This window comes from Kwoniella botswanensis, chromosome 1, assembly GCF_036426115.1.
Source record: "Kwoniella botswanensis chromosome 1, complete sequence".
NCBI classification, from domain to species: Eukaryota; Fungi; Basidiomycota; class Tremellomycetes; order Tremellales; family Cryptococcaceae; genus Kwoniella; species Kwoniella botswanensis.
In genome coordinates this window covers 10828521-10842120 of record NC_088599.1, presented here as the reverse complement: position 1 = coordinate 10842120, position 13600 = coordinate 10828521, and the positions used below count along the sequence as shown (strand labels likewise).

Here is a 13600-nt window from a genome sequence, read left to right as displayed (position 1 = left end):
ACTTTTCTCTTCTCCTTCCCCACTTGCATCGCAGATTGTATCTCAACACGTTATTTGTATATAGACAAACGTTCATCCTTCGTCCTTGATCCGGTGCCATTTACGTCACGCCCATCAAACGACAACCATCCTTTGCATCAAAGCAAAGGACGGATCATCAAGCTGGCTATTTTGCTGTGCCGAAATTACCGGCGGTCATTTCCAGCTTGACAAAGGAGTCTAATATCAGATAGAAAGAAAGAATACAAAGGAGAACCTCGACGAACCTTAGATAAGCAAGGGAAGAGTTCTCTTTCAGAGCGATTTGTGTATAGAAGATATTTTCCTATAATACCGATACCGACACTGTGAACGATACACGAGATGGGGGCCTTCGACGGGGCTTTTGATAATTTGAGAGGAAATCAGATATCTTCAGGATGTGAGTAATGCTCAGATATACACTCAGTCTCTCAATCTGGAGCAATTATTGATTTCATGAGATGATCAGTTTGGGGTGAACACACTAGTACGATAGATTGGTGAGTCAACTATCTATACAATATCTCCAATCCTTGTTTCTCTCGTATTCACTATTATAAGGTGAATCTGTGGAGGATGGTACTAACCATGTTTGTTATATAGGTGCGAGAAGAACTACGTCCACACTCCCTATATAGCTGAAACAGTCAACACTCTCACCAATCTCCCTTCCATCCTCTTAGGATTGTATGGCTTCTTCTCTGTCCTGAATAATGGATTACCGAAACGGTTCGCATACTGTTATCTAGGATTGAGTCTGATAGGTATAGGTAGTTTTGGGTTTCACATGAGTTTGAGGTGGGAGTGGCAGTTGATGGATGAATTGCCTATGGTGAGTACCTCTGTGTAGGAGATACATCGGATGACGAGACTTGTGAACATCCATCATGCACGAGCTGATTGATTACATATCGTCATAGATATACGTCGTATCATATGCTGCTTTTTTGATATTGGAAACCTCACCTGGACTTGAATTTCGATATGGTATACTAGGACCGTTGGTGATGATAGCTTGGGATGTATTCGTTACTACTTCATAGTCAGTCAACCTCCTCCACTGTCCTATCTCTGGCACTTGCTTAGTATCAACCAAACTGATATGATATATGATACAGCATCTACCTACCCAATCCGGTATATCACCAAATAGCATTCGCCCTCATCCTTATAACCACCACTACCCGAACAGCCTACCTAGCATTTAAACTTCCCCCAAACCACCCCTCGAAAGTCAAGATCGGCAAGACGATGGCATGGGGTGTGGTAACTTTCGCAGTTGGATTTGGAATTTGGAATATAGATAATATATTCTGTAATCAGCTGAGGGTTATACGAGATGCCATCGGACCCTTAGGTGTACTAGTTGAAGGTAAGTCAACCAGAGGAAATCCAGAAGGGAAGAAGGGATGTAAGCTGATTAGGTGATGTTGATGTGATCTTGATAGGTCACGCTTATTGGCATTTGATGACCGGATATGGCTCATTCCTCATATTTACCGCATCAATATGTGAGTATCTCCCTCTTAGCTTGAGAGGCGGTGCGTGAACGAAGAAAAGGTACTGATATTGTATACCGGACCAGTACTTCATCTCTGTATCAAAGTGTCACCTGACGCATATACATTTGACGAGAAGGCGATATTCCCAGTTGTGTATCCAGTCAAGTCGGATGACAGGCGGAAAGTCAAGCAAAATGGACATACTCAATAATGGCCATGCAACGGAAAAGCGGAGATGAGAAAGAGCATGGTGGAGAACTTATACAACGGTGACGGACGATCATTAGCATGGATTAGCACGGCTCATAAGATACGAACCATCTTTATTTGATCTTCATTTGCGATCTTCAGCATAGCATCTTATAAGCATAAGCATCTAAATACACGTTCGGCATATCATATGCATTGGGTCTATATATCATCTCAAGGAATGGCATCGCTTGTTGCAGCTCAGGTGCATCGAGGTAAAGTATTATAGGAACCTTCCACAAACAGCCTCATTACTTGTCGTGTTCCAGCATCTATATTGACCTTATGCATTAGAAACCTGATGTATACCTTCCATCCACTCATGGCATAGCTTATATGCATCAGATGGGCCCTAGAGTGATCGACAGATGATGCCGAGCGCACAGACCGTCTCGGCAGGGAACTACAACGAGGTCCTTTGGAGGTGGCGCTTCGCGCCACCTTCGCTCCTCTATGTATGAACCTTACGTCTCAGATGCATGAGCTGCCATTGCATGCGTCTCGGTCGATGATATGTATCCAAATTGACCATAGGGGTGTTGAGAATGTAGTAGACGATCAGATTATCGTGTCAGATGGAGGGAGGAAGTCGTCGCGTACGGTGTAGTGAGATTTCCTTCCACTTCGCGTCCTACCCCTCTCATCTTCATCTTCGTGGCTGTAGACGCTACACAACGAAGGGGACAATCGGGCATGGCGTAGCCATGCTCGGCCACGCTCGGGGAATTTCCAGAGACCACGTAGAGCGTTTCAAGACGAAGGAGAGGAGACTTGATCGAGAAAAATGGTGGAAAGCCGGGGTATAACAAAAATATTTGGTTCCGAAGAACCACCTCTCCGCTCAGAGTTTGTCATCCTTATGCAGGGGCAATGCTAATCTTCTCTGTATCGTTCCAATGTTATCTTATGCCACGGGGTTGCCCCCGGGCGAAATCAAACGACGCCAAGTGAAGCAGGTCAAGACATCTTTGGCGGAAGGAGTTTTTTGTTTGTTCCCGCTTATGTGGCTCAAAGGGGCGCTTCCGCGCCCCTCCACACTTCATTCTGAGTCTGTTGGACGCGCTGGAAAAAAAATAGGAAGTGGAGGTATGACGGGAAGTCCCATTTTGGGTAGTTGACGTCGAAGGATTGCCTGTTTGGTTGAATGATGGGATCTACAATTGTGTGTGTCTCTCAAAGGACCTTATTGTCTGATTGACCATCTCTAGATTGTTTGATCTATTGCGCCCCATCAATTGAATGTCTATCATCATGCATATGAGATGAAAATTCAACTTAAGCATAGAAGAAAGAAGTAGTACGAGTGACTTGGAATTAAGGTTGGAAGAACACACTGTGTGGGCCGATTGCGCGTAAGCCTAGCTATCTTCTGCTTCCATATCAGTTGTGTACCCTTGCTTGAGCCTTGATCAGGCGATCTGCTCTGTTATCTACTCGCTATAGATGTGACTCAATCATACAGTCGCCAGATATTTAGGTCTGTGTAGAAGCATGATGGAAGGAAAGAAAAAGTCGTAGTTTCCGCCCAACCTCCCTCTGTTTCCTCTCCCCTTCGTCTGCATTTCTTCCAAAGCTCTTCAACTCATTCCGTTCAGCTGTGTCACAACACTCTCAACCGTCCAACTATTGTAAAGAAGGAAAGTACTGCTAGTCAGGATGGTCATACATTGAAATTTCTGGAGGGAAAAGGTTAGTGGAAGTGGGGTTCAGGCGAGGTGTGTCAGGTGAGTATACACCTTCGTGCTTCTCTACTTTCACTGGAATCCACCATTACTATTCCATCAGCAGCCTCATATGACCTTGAACCACTCCCTCTACCCAGCGACACCCATCATGCGCATATGTGGCAGTTCCTCTACCATCACTCATCCCTCGATCACAACTTTCACTCTCATTTTCCGCTCACGTAAATCAACCACGCATCAGGGCAGACTCCGGGCACAAGATAACATGGAACGACACAGAGAAAGATTAGCATTGCCCCTGCACTAAGGAGGACAAACTCTGAGCGAGGGTGGTTCGACGGGCGGCTCCGCGCTGGCTCGAAGAGCCAGCGCTTCGCCTCTCTATGTCCTCCAGCTAATCGCTGGAGGCCGAGCTTCCCTCTGTTAGGTCTCCTTACACGACGGGATGGTCGATGGTGCTGGAGATCGGACAATGGAGATGGTTGTTACTTACGATTGTATCAAATCTTCGATGGTGAAGTGAGTAGCGACGCTTTACTTGTGCTATTTCGACCCGGTCCACGGGCACAACATCATGGTCCTGAGTTTAAGGAGTGTATCGCATATTCATGGCCAGCTGCACCGCATACAGACGACATACAACATTCGCCCGCTCTTTGTTCCGACCGTCTGATCGTCAATCTCACTGCCATAGTTAACCTATGATCTTATCAACCAATCAACTGACGTACAACTGTCAGCAACTCATAGTTAGAGGTAGTACGAATTGTACCATATCGATCGGAGATGTACACGATGGGAGTTCTCATTTGTAAATCGAAAGTACAACGGATCTGTCATGTTTATACTTCAACCAGATTCGATACAGCTGATTGAATGGAGAAGGTACATGTGGATTTTGTTAGACGCTAATCGCAGTGAAAAAGAGGATGCATCGATGCATCAATCAATACCTTACGAATGAAAATCGTCGTGAAATTCTCAAAGGGTATACATGTTTGTTGGACAATTCAAACGCTCAAGAAAAATGTACATGTATACCTATATCTGATCGGACCGGCACAAAGGTCAACTCCAATGACCAAGATTGCTGAAGAATGAGGAAAAGGAAGATGAGTGTAGTGGGAGCACTCATGTCCAAGTAAACGATAAGTCTGCCTATGGTTACCCAGCCTTACATCGCACTACTGAAGGCAGACTACTTATTTCATGGGGCTCGACAACCTTTTCTGCCGATAACGAGTTGTCTGGCCCAATCCCAAAGACACATCATTCAAGAGATAGTAATTCTGTTGATAAAAGAATGAATGTGTACTTGTTTCCCCTCGCTATCGGATACTGACATCATCATGGTCTGTGCGTGGTTGATCAGTTGATCATGATTACAATGTGGGTCCGTGCGTACTCATCCTGATGGATGACTTCGGACACAGCCGGTGATGTATTTCCAGTCTTACTCGTATCCATCTTCCTCTTTCCTCTGTTCACTTTCTCTTTCCATCTTTCTCTTCGATACTTCCAAACCCATCATCCTTCTGAGTATCATCAACTCTGAAAGTCGGTATCGTCTCCATCTACGTATTCAGATGGGTTCTGATGCTGAAGCTGAATGATAGGATACCCCAGATTTGTAATCACTAATATCCACTACCTAATTTTGGACATCCCGAGAAGGAAGATCGATAAAGGTCCAACGGTTGAACATCCTGTTCGCTCCGTGTATATCGAATCTTCAGACAAATACTGTGAGTATTGCCATCTCATTCACATTTCGGACGAAAATCTGATCTCTTGTAGCGCTTAGAGAGCTATACAGTCATTTTCCCAGACACACTACTCACTTCCATCACCAACGCTGTATATCATGTCTTCCTCGAAATCGTCTACCTCAAATTTTCCTTCAAGATCTCTCCTAGAGCCCACCTCCACCTCGCCACCCACATCAGCATCGTCCATGCCAAATCCGCCCTCGCCCAAAGTGAAAGAGAGAATCGCTCACGGCGATTCGTCCCAGAACGAGGAGAAGAGATGTAAACATGAACCTTCAGCTCACGATGAAAGTTTCGAAGACGCTGAGGTTGTCAAAGATGAGAAAGCTGTCAAAACCCCATCTAATCCTAAGAACCATCGCACTGATGCAACGAAAAAGATAGTAAAGGAACCATTCCGTGAACGAGTGAAAAAGCCTCAAGGTATGTTTTCAGTATATTGACAATCACCACACTCATCTTGGGACTGACGCAGCTCATCAAATTAGGCGCAAGAATAAACGTGAAACCTCTATCAAAGGCAGAGATCGAGAGAAGGAAGAAGATTGCCGAACTCATGAGAGCAAGGAAAGGAAGGTCGAAGAGCGACGATTAGTTCTGAAAAGTCAACTCGGATCTCGAAGAATATGTGCAACATGATAGTGGTCGTTCTGTCTCATCCCTCAACCATATTCATTCGCACCTCTTTTCCCTTATACTCTACTATCCAATTGTGTAATATATCACTATTTCCGTATCATGCTATGTACCAGTATATGTCAACACTAAAGTTTTGAGCCGTGATGAATGTGCACATAATCACTATGAAGAGTTATGCGTACACCCCATCCTCGTTACTGGAAATGACCTGTTATATGCTTAGCTTCACGATGTACTGGACCACGCTGGTAGGATTTCTTTCGTCGGGTTTGACGCATCCATTTTCCTTCTGGCTCATCTTGCCATGGTATGTTCATATCCAAACATTCTGCACACCTTCCCTCTTCTCATCTCTATAGAAATATCTCGAAGCTGACCGGGAAATTTCTCTGTGCCAGAACAATCCTAACCTTGGATCAGGACGCTCCAACGAAGTGGCGGATAGATTTTATGCTTCATGATGCAGTAGCGAGATTCGCTTGACATGACCTCAGATTCGTGAAATCATCACAAGATCATCTCACCACATCCACGTCACCATGCTTGCCACAGGATACGCAGTAGTTCTCCGAAGTGGTGGCGGATACTTGTCGCCAATTATGTAAAAGGTCTGGTGGCGCTCCTTTTTTGATTGAGCTCCACTGTATTGTACGCCGACAAACGACTTTGAGAACGCTGCTTCTTCACTTGTGTAGAGCTCTCAAGTCCAGGGGTAAGAGCTAACCTTTCTCTTTGCCTCCTTTGTAAGCCTTATGAGAAAGAAGACCACGACCTGACGCAATCCCGACGAATACAATACTGTACATTGCGACTCCACCGAGTCGCCACTCTGTTTGCTTGGAGGGTATTTTTCGATATATAGACGATTCTCTCTGTTCTTATCCCTTGAACGCTGTCCTGTTCATCATAACACTTTTTACCTTGACCTTCATCCTGTTCATTCATATTTACCAGTACGAACGATAATTTCCCGGAACACTACGAATCTGCGAAAATGCTTGGAGCTTATACCTGTAAGTGTTCTTTGCCTGGGGTGGCGAAAAGCATTGGACTGACTGGTATATATTCACCTCAGATATCTCTTCGGATCCGGGACAGCTTGATGCATTGCGGGACGAGGTGGTGCGCAGTCGAGAGACAACTCATGAAGATGTGGCACGAGTTTTCGCAAGCCAGAAATACGATCGGGATACGTTCGACCTGTACTTTGGAGGTCTGGATTGGGATACTCTCATCGAGAAGTACCACGACACTTCAACCACTGTCGAAGCTAGACCAGCTTCCATCGTTGCACTTTTGGAGACTGCCATTACCAATCAACTTGTTACGGTGGTCAGAGCTCATGCAACCGGACAAGCCATGGCCAAATGGCACGATCCAGAATATTCTGATTCGGAGGAGAAGAAGAGGGTTGTTTGTGCATACGGGCTGGATCATCGGGATGATGAAGGTGCTTTGAAAGTCTTACTTTGGCAAACACAAGGCGACAGTACCGTACCTATCTTATCTGAATACGGCAAAGAAATGCTTGCTATCGATATCACTCGAAGGGTCCAAGATACAATTTATGACGGAAGATCGTCCGAGCAAGTCATAAGTCGCCTACCATCGGAAGCTACAGAGATGCTTCCTGAAAAGGCACGATCGCATGCAGAGAAAGCTTGGAGATTGCGATCACTCGCTTACGATTCTCGATTTTCCGGACCAGACCCAATGAGTCCACTGGTCCTAGACGAAATGATGAGAGTGCAAGAATACAAGCACTGGGATAAATGTCGAGAAGGAATTCCCATCACCTCCGACGAACCGAGCCACGGAACATCATCCAAGGTCAATGCCCAGCTTCCTGCTTATGATCCTGGTGACTCCAGCTTTGTGAGATCTGACGAGGAGCTACCTACGTATGCTGAGATAGAGCAAGCTCTGTCTCGGTTCACACCCACGGATATGGACAAAAAGAGAATATACGAGATGAGAAAGCAGTATGGTGGAAAGAGTAGTGTTTCCGAAGGTTATCTCCATAGCCCTCCCACTCACCGAGAACTCTCTGCGCTCGATCTTACGATGACCGAGGCAATGCCAAGTGCTAGTACCCCAGCAAGTGAGAACGGTGGCTCAACCGGCAGATCACAACGCAAACATTCGAAAAACTGGGAAAAGTTTTCCAAAATTTGGAAAAGTTGCTTCGGATCGATCGAAGATACGGCTTAGCCAGCTCATCGATTCGTTGGTGAATTGCGCCTTGATTCATTACTGTATCGTGATGAAGTATAGTGAACGCGGGAACCGCTATCATGCTGATCTCCTAAAACACCCTGTGGATAGTATATAATGCATTGATTTTGCCCTGTTTCTTCCCCGATCCTACTCAGTTTCGGCCTCGGCTACCACCCTTCTCCCCCAAGTCAAAGCATTCCACCCATCTTCCTCCCACGGCGCAAGCATCACACCCTTCTGCAATCTACTGGTACCGCCCTCGTCTCCCTCCAAGATCTCAGCTGTTCCTCTGAGGCTTTCCATTCTCGCCTTACTTTCTACATCTTCCACACGGCCCGAAATCTGCAGCACATCATTTGCTTCTTTCGATCTACCAACTTGTATTAACGCTTCGGCAAGTCTATTTCTAGATTTGACATTGGTCGGTGATGCTTGTACAGCTCTTTCCAGGACCTTGTGACTTTCCTGTGTATCACCTCCTACTATAGCGTGTAGGTATAGTACGAGATCCGACTGTCCAGATGGATCTTCCTTGACTCGCGATTCGACTGGTCGAGAGGACAATTCGGAAATTGCTGCTTCGACTAGATCTGGATCGGAGGATATCACAGCTATAGCTGCTAGAGTCGAAATCACTTTGAGTGATGGTTTTTCTTGTGATAAGCTATGTGATAAGAGTTGTATCAGCAATATTCCCATAGAGGGTCTCAGAGTCCACGTACCACTCCATAAGATTACTCTTCGCAGTTTCCTTCGCATCATCACCTCCTAGACCCCAGAGCGTTCGACTGAGTAATACCGCAACCTCCTCTTTAATCTTGAGATCCTGTGAGGCGGAAGCTTCGTCTAAACTGTTCTGGAACGCTTCGAGCGATTCGTCAATCTGTCTGAGCCAATAGTGTACCAGACCTTGTAACAATCTACACTGAGCCTTCAGTGAGACGATGGTTCCGTCTGTCGAGTCCGAGATCAATTCCCAACAGTTGTTGAGCGTATCGAGCGCTGCTGGGTATTTCTTTGCAGCAAGCTGAACTCTTCCAAGATTGCATAACGCAATAGCATATCGCGATTCGATATCTGCTGATTCAGTCCTTTCGAATTCCTCTTCCAATACTGCCGCTGCTCGTTCGAGCGACGAGGCTGCCTCATCGGCCAGACCTAATCTTTCGCAGATCAATGCGTACAAGTGAGCAGCAGCGAAATCATTAGGTCTCTGATGACAGTAGTGACGAAGTGCGAAGGCTGGTTGGTGTAGAAGGTTGGAATCGATCTGAGCACCTGGGACGAGGAACCGTTCGAAAGTAGCGATAGCCAAGGCGAGATCCGCTTCGAGCTAAGGATACTAGTCAATTCACGTTGCTCTCAGAAGAATTAGGAAACTCACCAAAGATCCAGCCGACAAGGTAACCGCATGGGAGTAAAGTGCTTTTGCATGTTGTTTATCCCCATTTCTATCGGCCAACATACCCTGACCGAACCATGCAGGTGCGTAATCAGGATCGATGATTTGAGCTTTCAAGAAACATAGGTTGGCAAGTTCTGCATCTTCTAGTCGTAGATATAGGTAACCGAGATTTGCCCAGACAATCGGATCCTAAACGGTAAACCAATAAGTAAGCACGATGACTAAGGACTCGCTGAATGAATTGAGAGGACGCACTTTTGAATACAATTCGAGCGAAACAACAAAGGCATGCTGAGCAACTTGTGGCCCTGCAGTACCGCAGATCACACCCAAGGCATTCCAAAGCCTTTCATCTCCTGCATCCCGCTCTAACGCTAACCTAATGGCGGAGATAGCAGCTTTGAGACATGAGGTCTTGCTCTCACTGTCGGGCAATCGAAGAGCGAGGGCATGAAGCGAACTTGCTAAATCGTATAAAGCTGGATCTGCTACCCGAGGTTCATTCTTGAGTAGATATGCACGATAGGCGAAAGCAAAAATCGAAGTCTTGATAGTATATCCCAAATCCGGAGAGGTTTGCAGTAGATTGGCGGCATGTCCTAATCCTTCTACCTGAGATCTTCGGTCTGCATCGTCTTCGACCAGATGTTGCAGAACGGGTTGGACGACTTCACTCGAGGACAAAGCTTCCTCCAAGCTGGACTCTTCGTTACTAAGCTCGAAGGTGGCATCTCCGATAGTTTTCCACGCCCACGCTCGGTGACTTCGTCCATCCCTCAGCACATCTGTAGCGAGTCGGATGGCGGCGTGTAAGGCGTTCCTTGATCTCTGTCCGAACCCTCCAGCAGCAGTCTGTCGACCAAGCGAGAGATTGGCTTCAGCCAGAGCAGCGACGATACCGATTTCTTGAGTATCTGTAAGGGAAAGCACCTTTTCATATGCCTCAATAGCTTTGTCGAATGCACCTAGCTGAGCTTGAGTATCCCCAATGTTGAAGTATGCTCGCCAGTTGGTGGGCTGAAGCTCAAGAGCATGGTTGAGAGCTTTGAGCCCGGCATTATGTCTTCCACATTTGACATATGATTCTCCGAGCATTACCCACATGGACACATCGGTAGGATCACCTCGAAGAGCAATCTGGTACGCTTGAGCAGCCTTGGCGTAGTTCTTGTAATGCTGTATCCGAAGACATATCAGCTTGAAATCCCGAATGATTATGAAGGACAGACTTACCACCTCTGTAGATCCAAGAGCTTTCCAAGCCCATCCGTTCTGAGGCGCAAATCTGCCTTTTGCATTCATGACTTCGCCTCCTGCTACACCATCTAGTCCACCTTCACCTTCCATCACTCTCATAGCGATAGTTCTCACCAAAGCCCATTCATCTTCATTCGCATAGCCAATAGCAAGTCTATGGGCAGCCTCAGTCTCAGTAGCATCGAGCTCGAATGCTTTCTGGAAACACTTCAAAGCTCTTTCTTCGTCTGGCGGAGTAGCCGAAGAATAGCAGATACCGAGGGACGTATAAGATGAAGGGAAAGTAGGAAGAGCTCGGATGGAAGCCATGAACCATTCTTCGGCATGTTGTCGACTCTCGTCGTCTGTATGCAGAATGAGCAGGTGATCCTCCGTGAACAGTAAGTAGACCGAATTTCTCAGCTCACCTCCAATCATCCATTCTGTCCTACCAAGTCTATACCAAGCTCTTGCTCTTTGATAAGCTTCGTCGTCCTTTCCATCCTGTTCTTTCCTTGCATCTCTAATCTCCACTACTTCTTCTAAGATCTCTCTACCCTTTTCTAACTCGCCCTCATTGACCAAACACCATCCCAATTCTTCTTTCGCAGCGACAACATCATTCTCGTCGCCACCCGCATCGATGAGCGTCTGGAATTCCTTCCTTGCATATGACCATTGACCGGCAGCTTGATGTATCTGAGCACGAGCGAAACGCGCTTCTTTGTTGTCTGGATGACTCTTCAACACTCCATCGAGCAGTCGAATAGCACGAGGATGATGCTTAGGGGCAAAATAAGGGACACAAGCGAGACCGAGAGTGGTGTCGATGGAAGCTCGAACGCTACATGGTTTTCGACCGATCAGCAACGATTCCACCAATGTGCGTGCAGACTCACTTCGGCAAGAATATGCCTCTTTCATTCTCGAGCTCTTTAACCAGAGCTTTCGCCTTGTCACCAAAGGCAATAGCGTTTGCCCAATCCTCTTCTTGCAACGATATTCTAGCCATGACTCGATGAGCAAAAATCGATTTCGGTAGTTGATCAACCAGTTTCTGTTTAGGTTAATTCAGCTTGTGAGGGCCCTACAGGGAGTAGAACCGACTTACAGTCATTCCAGATACCAATTCCTCCCTTTCTTCCTGATCCAAATCTTCCGACAGCACCCCTTCTTTCCCAGCGGCTCTCCTGGCTTTTCGTCGTTCTCTAGCATTCATGCCATTCCTTCCTCTGCGATTCTTGGTCTTCTTATTTGCCTTTTGAGCGAAAGATTCTTCCCCGTTAGCTGGCTGAGGGGTCTCTTCTTCTTCCTCCGGTTCAGGTAAAGGCAATTTGAACCATCTGCAATAATCGTCAATGAAGTCGGTCATCCTGGACTCCGGGAATGCTTTCGCGTATTTGTGGAGAAGCTCGATATCATAGACTACAAATATTTGTTAGAGTCGTCTAGTCGATAGAGGTCATGACGTAGCTCACAGAGGGTGGGTTCATCTTTCCCTTCCAACACCCAAGACCATCCTTCTTCAGCACCTTTACCGGTGATCCCGAGCAACACGAATCCATTAGCTAGATTATTAGTTCGCGACAAAGCCTCATCTTTGTCAGGCGTTGGATATGAATGGGCAGAGAATAGTGAGGTTGTGGGTAAATCTGTCGAGCTCGTCTTCGAAGGTTGAGCTTCTTTGTTTGATTTCGCAGATGGAGTTTTCTTAGCATCTGGCTTTACAGCTTGTTTCGATCTAAAGATCGAATACTCAGCATAGTGCGTTGCTCATGAGACCAGGTCACAACGTACGGTAAAGAAGCACCAAGCTTTCTCCAGAAATTGAATTCTCTAATTTCCACCTCTCTCCTTACGTCTTCCGCTACGTCAGGGTGAGATCCAACTTCCTTCAGGAGTTCGACCATTCTCATACCCAATTCGCCACCCAGCACTTCCGCCTCAACTTTCCTTCTGACCTCTTTCTCCGGTCCCGCACCCAGCCTCTGTCTTCCTACCTTGACTTTCTGCTCTGTGGTTGTATGTACCAGCGATTCGGCTCGAACTAGGAGGTTGGTCAAGAGAGGCAATGATGCGACGAGATGTAGGGCATGAGGTAGAGGAGTTGGAAGGGAAGGTGGTATAGCTGCTGATGATGGTGGGTAGATGGGTGAGGGAAAGGGCACGTATGAACCGCTTGGGGGACACACAGACTGAAGAAGGGGAACAAGAGGGGATGAGGGTAACAGTTGATCTAAAGCTCGGTAAAGCTGTTCGCCAATGATAAGCCGTTAGTTTTGTTAGTATGACTTGGACAAAATCTGACGAGCTCACTTTCTCTGGAGGACCGTATTTGGCGCGTACTTCGAGCAGTTCCTGCAATGCACTAGCACATCTCTGTCCATCGTTTCTATAGCGCAATTTCGTTAGCTGTAAATGTCACCACCAAAGTTCGCAGACTTACTGATCGTATGAAGCTTGTACTAATACTTCTAACAGTTGACCCAGCTTATCCCACTGCTGGTTCTTCTCGTAAAGCCTCTTCAGTCCCATTGATGCCAATGGGTTGGACGGCTGGAGCTTGTAGGCATGGATGTATGACTATCCCGATCGATCAGCTGTTGGTCCTTGCGAACATGAAGCAATCTTACCTTTTCAGCTTCTTCATTCCGCTGCAATTGGGTGAGAGCGAGCCCACGAAATATCAATCTGATCGGGAAGTCAGCTTGTACATCCCTCGAAATACTTCGGTAGCTCACACTTGAGCAGCTTCAGGTGCATCCTCCCCGATCGATTTGAGTAAGTTGGTAGCTTCGTACAGAGCAGCTTCGGAATTCTTCTCTTCCAGCTGCGACTTGATCGATTTCAGCGCCTTCTTTGTGGCCGACATCTTGT

General features: G+C 46.5%; 4 protein-coding genes across 4 annotated transcripts; 3 read left to right on the top strand and 1 right to left on the bottom strand.

Annotated features, from left to right (window-relative positions):
* Positions 1-363: 363 nt before the first annotated feature.
* On the top strand, positions 364-1734 carry L199_004084 (uncharacterized protein; the record flags this gene model as incomplete). The annotated part of the gene is made up of 7 exons (XM_064889812.1): positions 364-421; positions 491-521; positions 625-853; positions 942-1063; positions 1140-1393; positions 1470-1532; positions 1607-1734. 7 exons carry the CDS (start codon positions 364-366, stop codon positions 1732-1734), a joined length of 885 nt encoding a protein of 294 aa, XP_064745884.1.
* A 3587-nt stretch (positions 1735-5321) lies between these two features.
* On the top strand, positions 5322-5821 carry L199_004083 (uncharacterized protein; the record flags this gene model as incomplete). The annotated part of the gene is made up of 2 exons (XM_064889811.1): positions 5322-5649; positions 5715-5821. 2 exons carry the CDS (start codon positions 5322-5324, stop codon positions 5819-5821), a joined length of 435 nt encoding a protein of 144 aa, XP_064745883.1.
* A 1038-nt stretch (positions 5822-6859) lies between these two features.
* L199_004082 (uncharacterized protein) lies at positions 6860-8076 on the top strand (the record flags this gene model as incomplete). The annotated part of the gene is made up of 2 exons (XM_064889810.1): positions 6860-6878; positions 6941-8076. 2 exons carry the CDS (start codon positions 6860-6862, stop codon positions 8074-8076), a joined length of 1155 nt encoding a protein of 384 aa, XP_064745882.1.
* A 153-nt stretch (positions 8077-8229) lies between these two features.
* L199_004081 (uncharacterized protein) lies at positions 8230-13595 on the bottom strand (the record flags this gene model as incomplete). Its single annotated transcript, XM_064889809.1, has 14 exons — positions 8230-8746; positions 8805-9415; positions 9467-9676; positions 9743-10663; positions 10721-11088; positions 11152-11567; positions 11623-11780; positions 11835-12148; positions 12202-12464; positions 12521-12975; positions 13040-13115; positions 13170-13306; positions 13357-13414; positions 13465-13595. 14 exons carry the CDS (start codon positions 13593-13595, stop codon positions 8230-8232), a joined length of 4635 nt encoding a protein of 1544 aa, XP_064745881.1.
* Between the last annotated feature and the right edge of the window lie 5 nt (positions 13596-13600).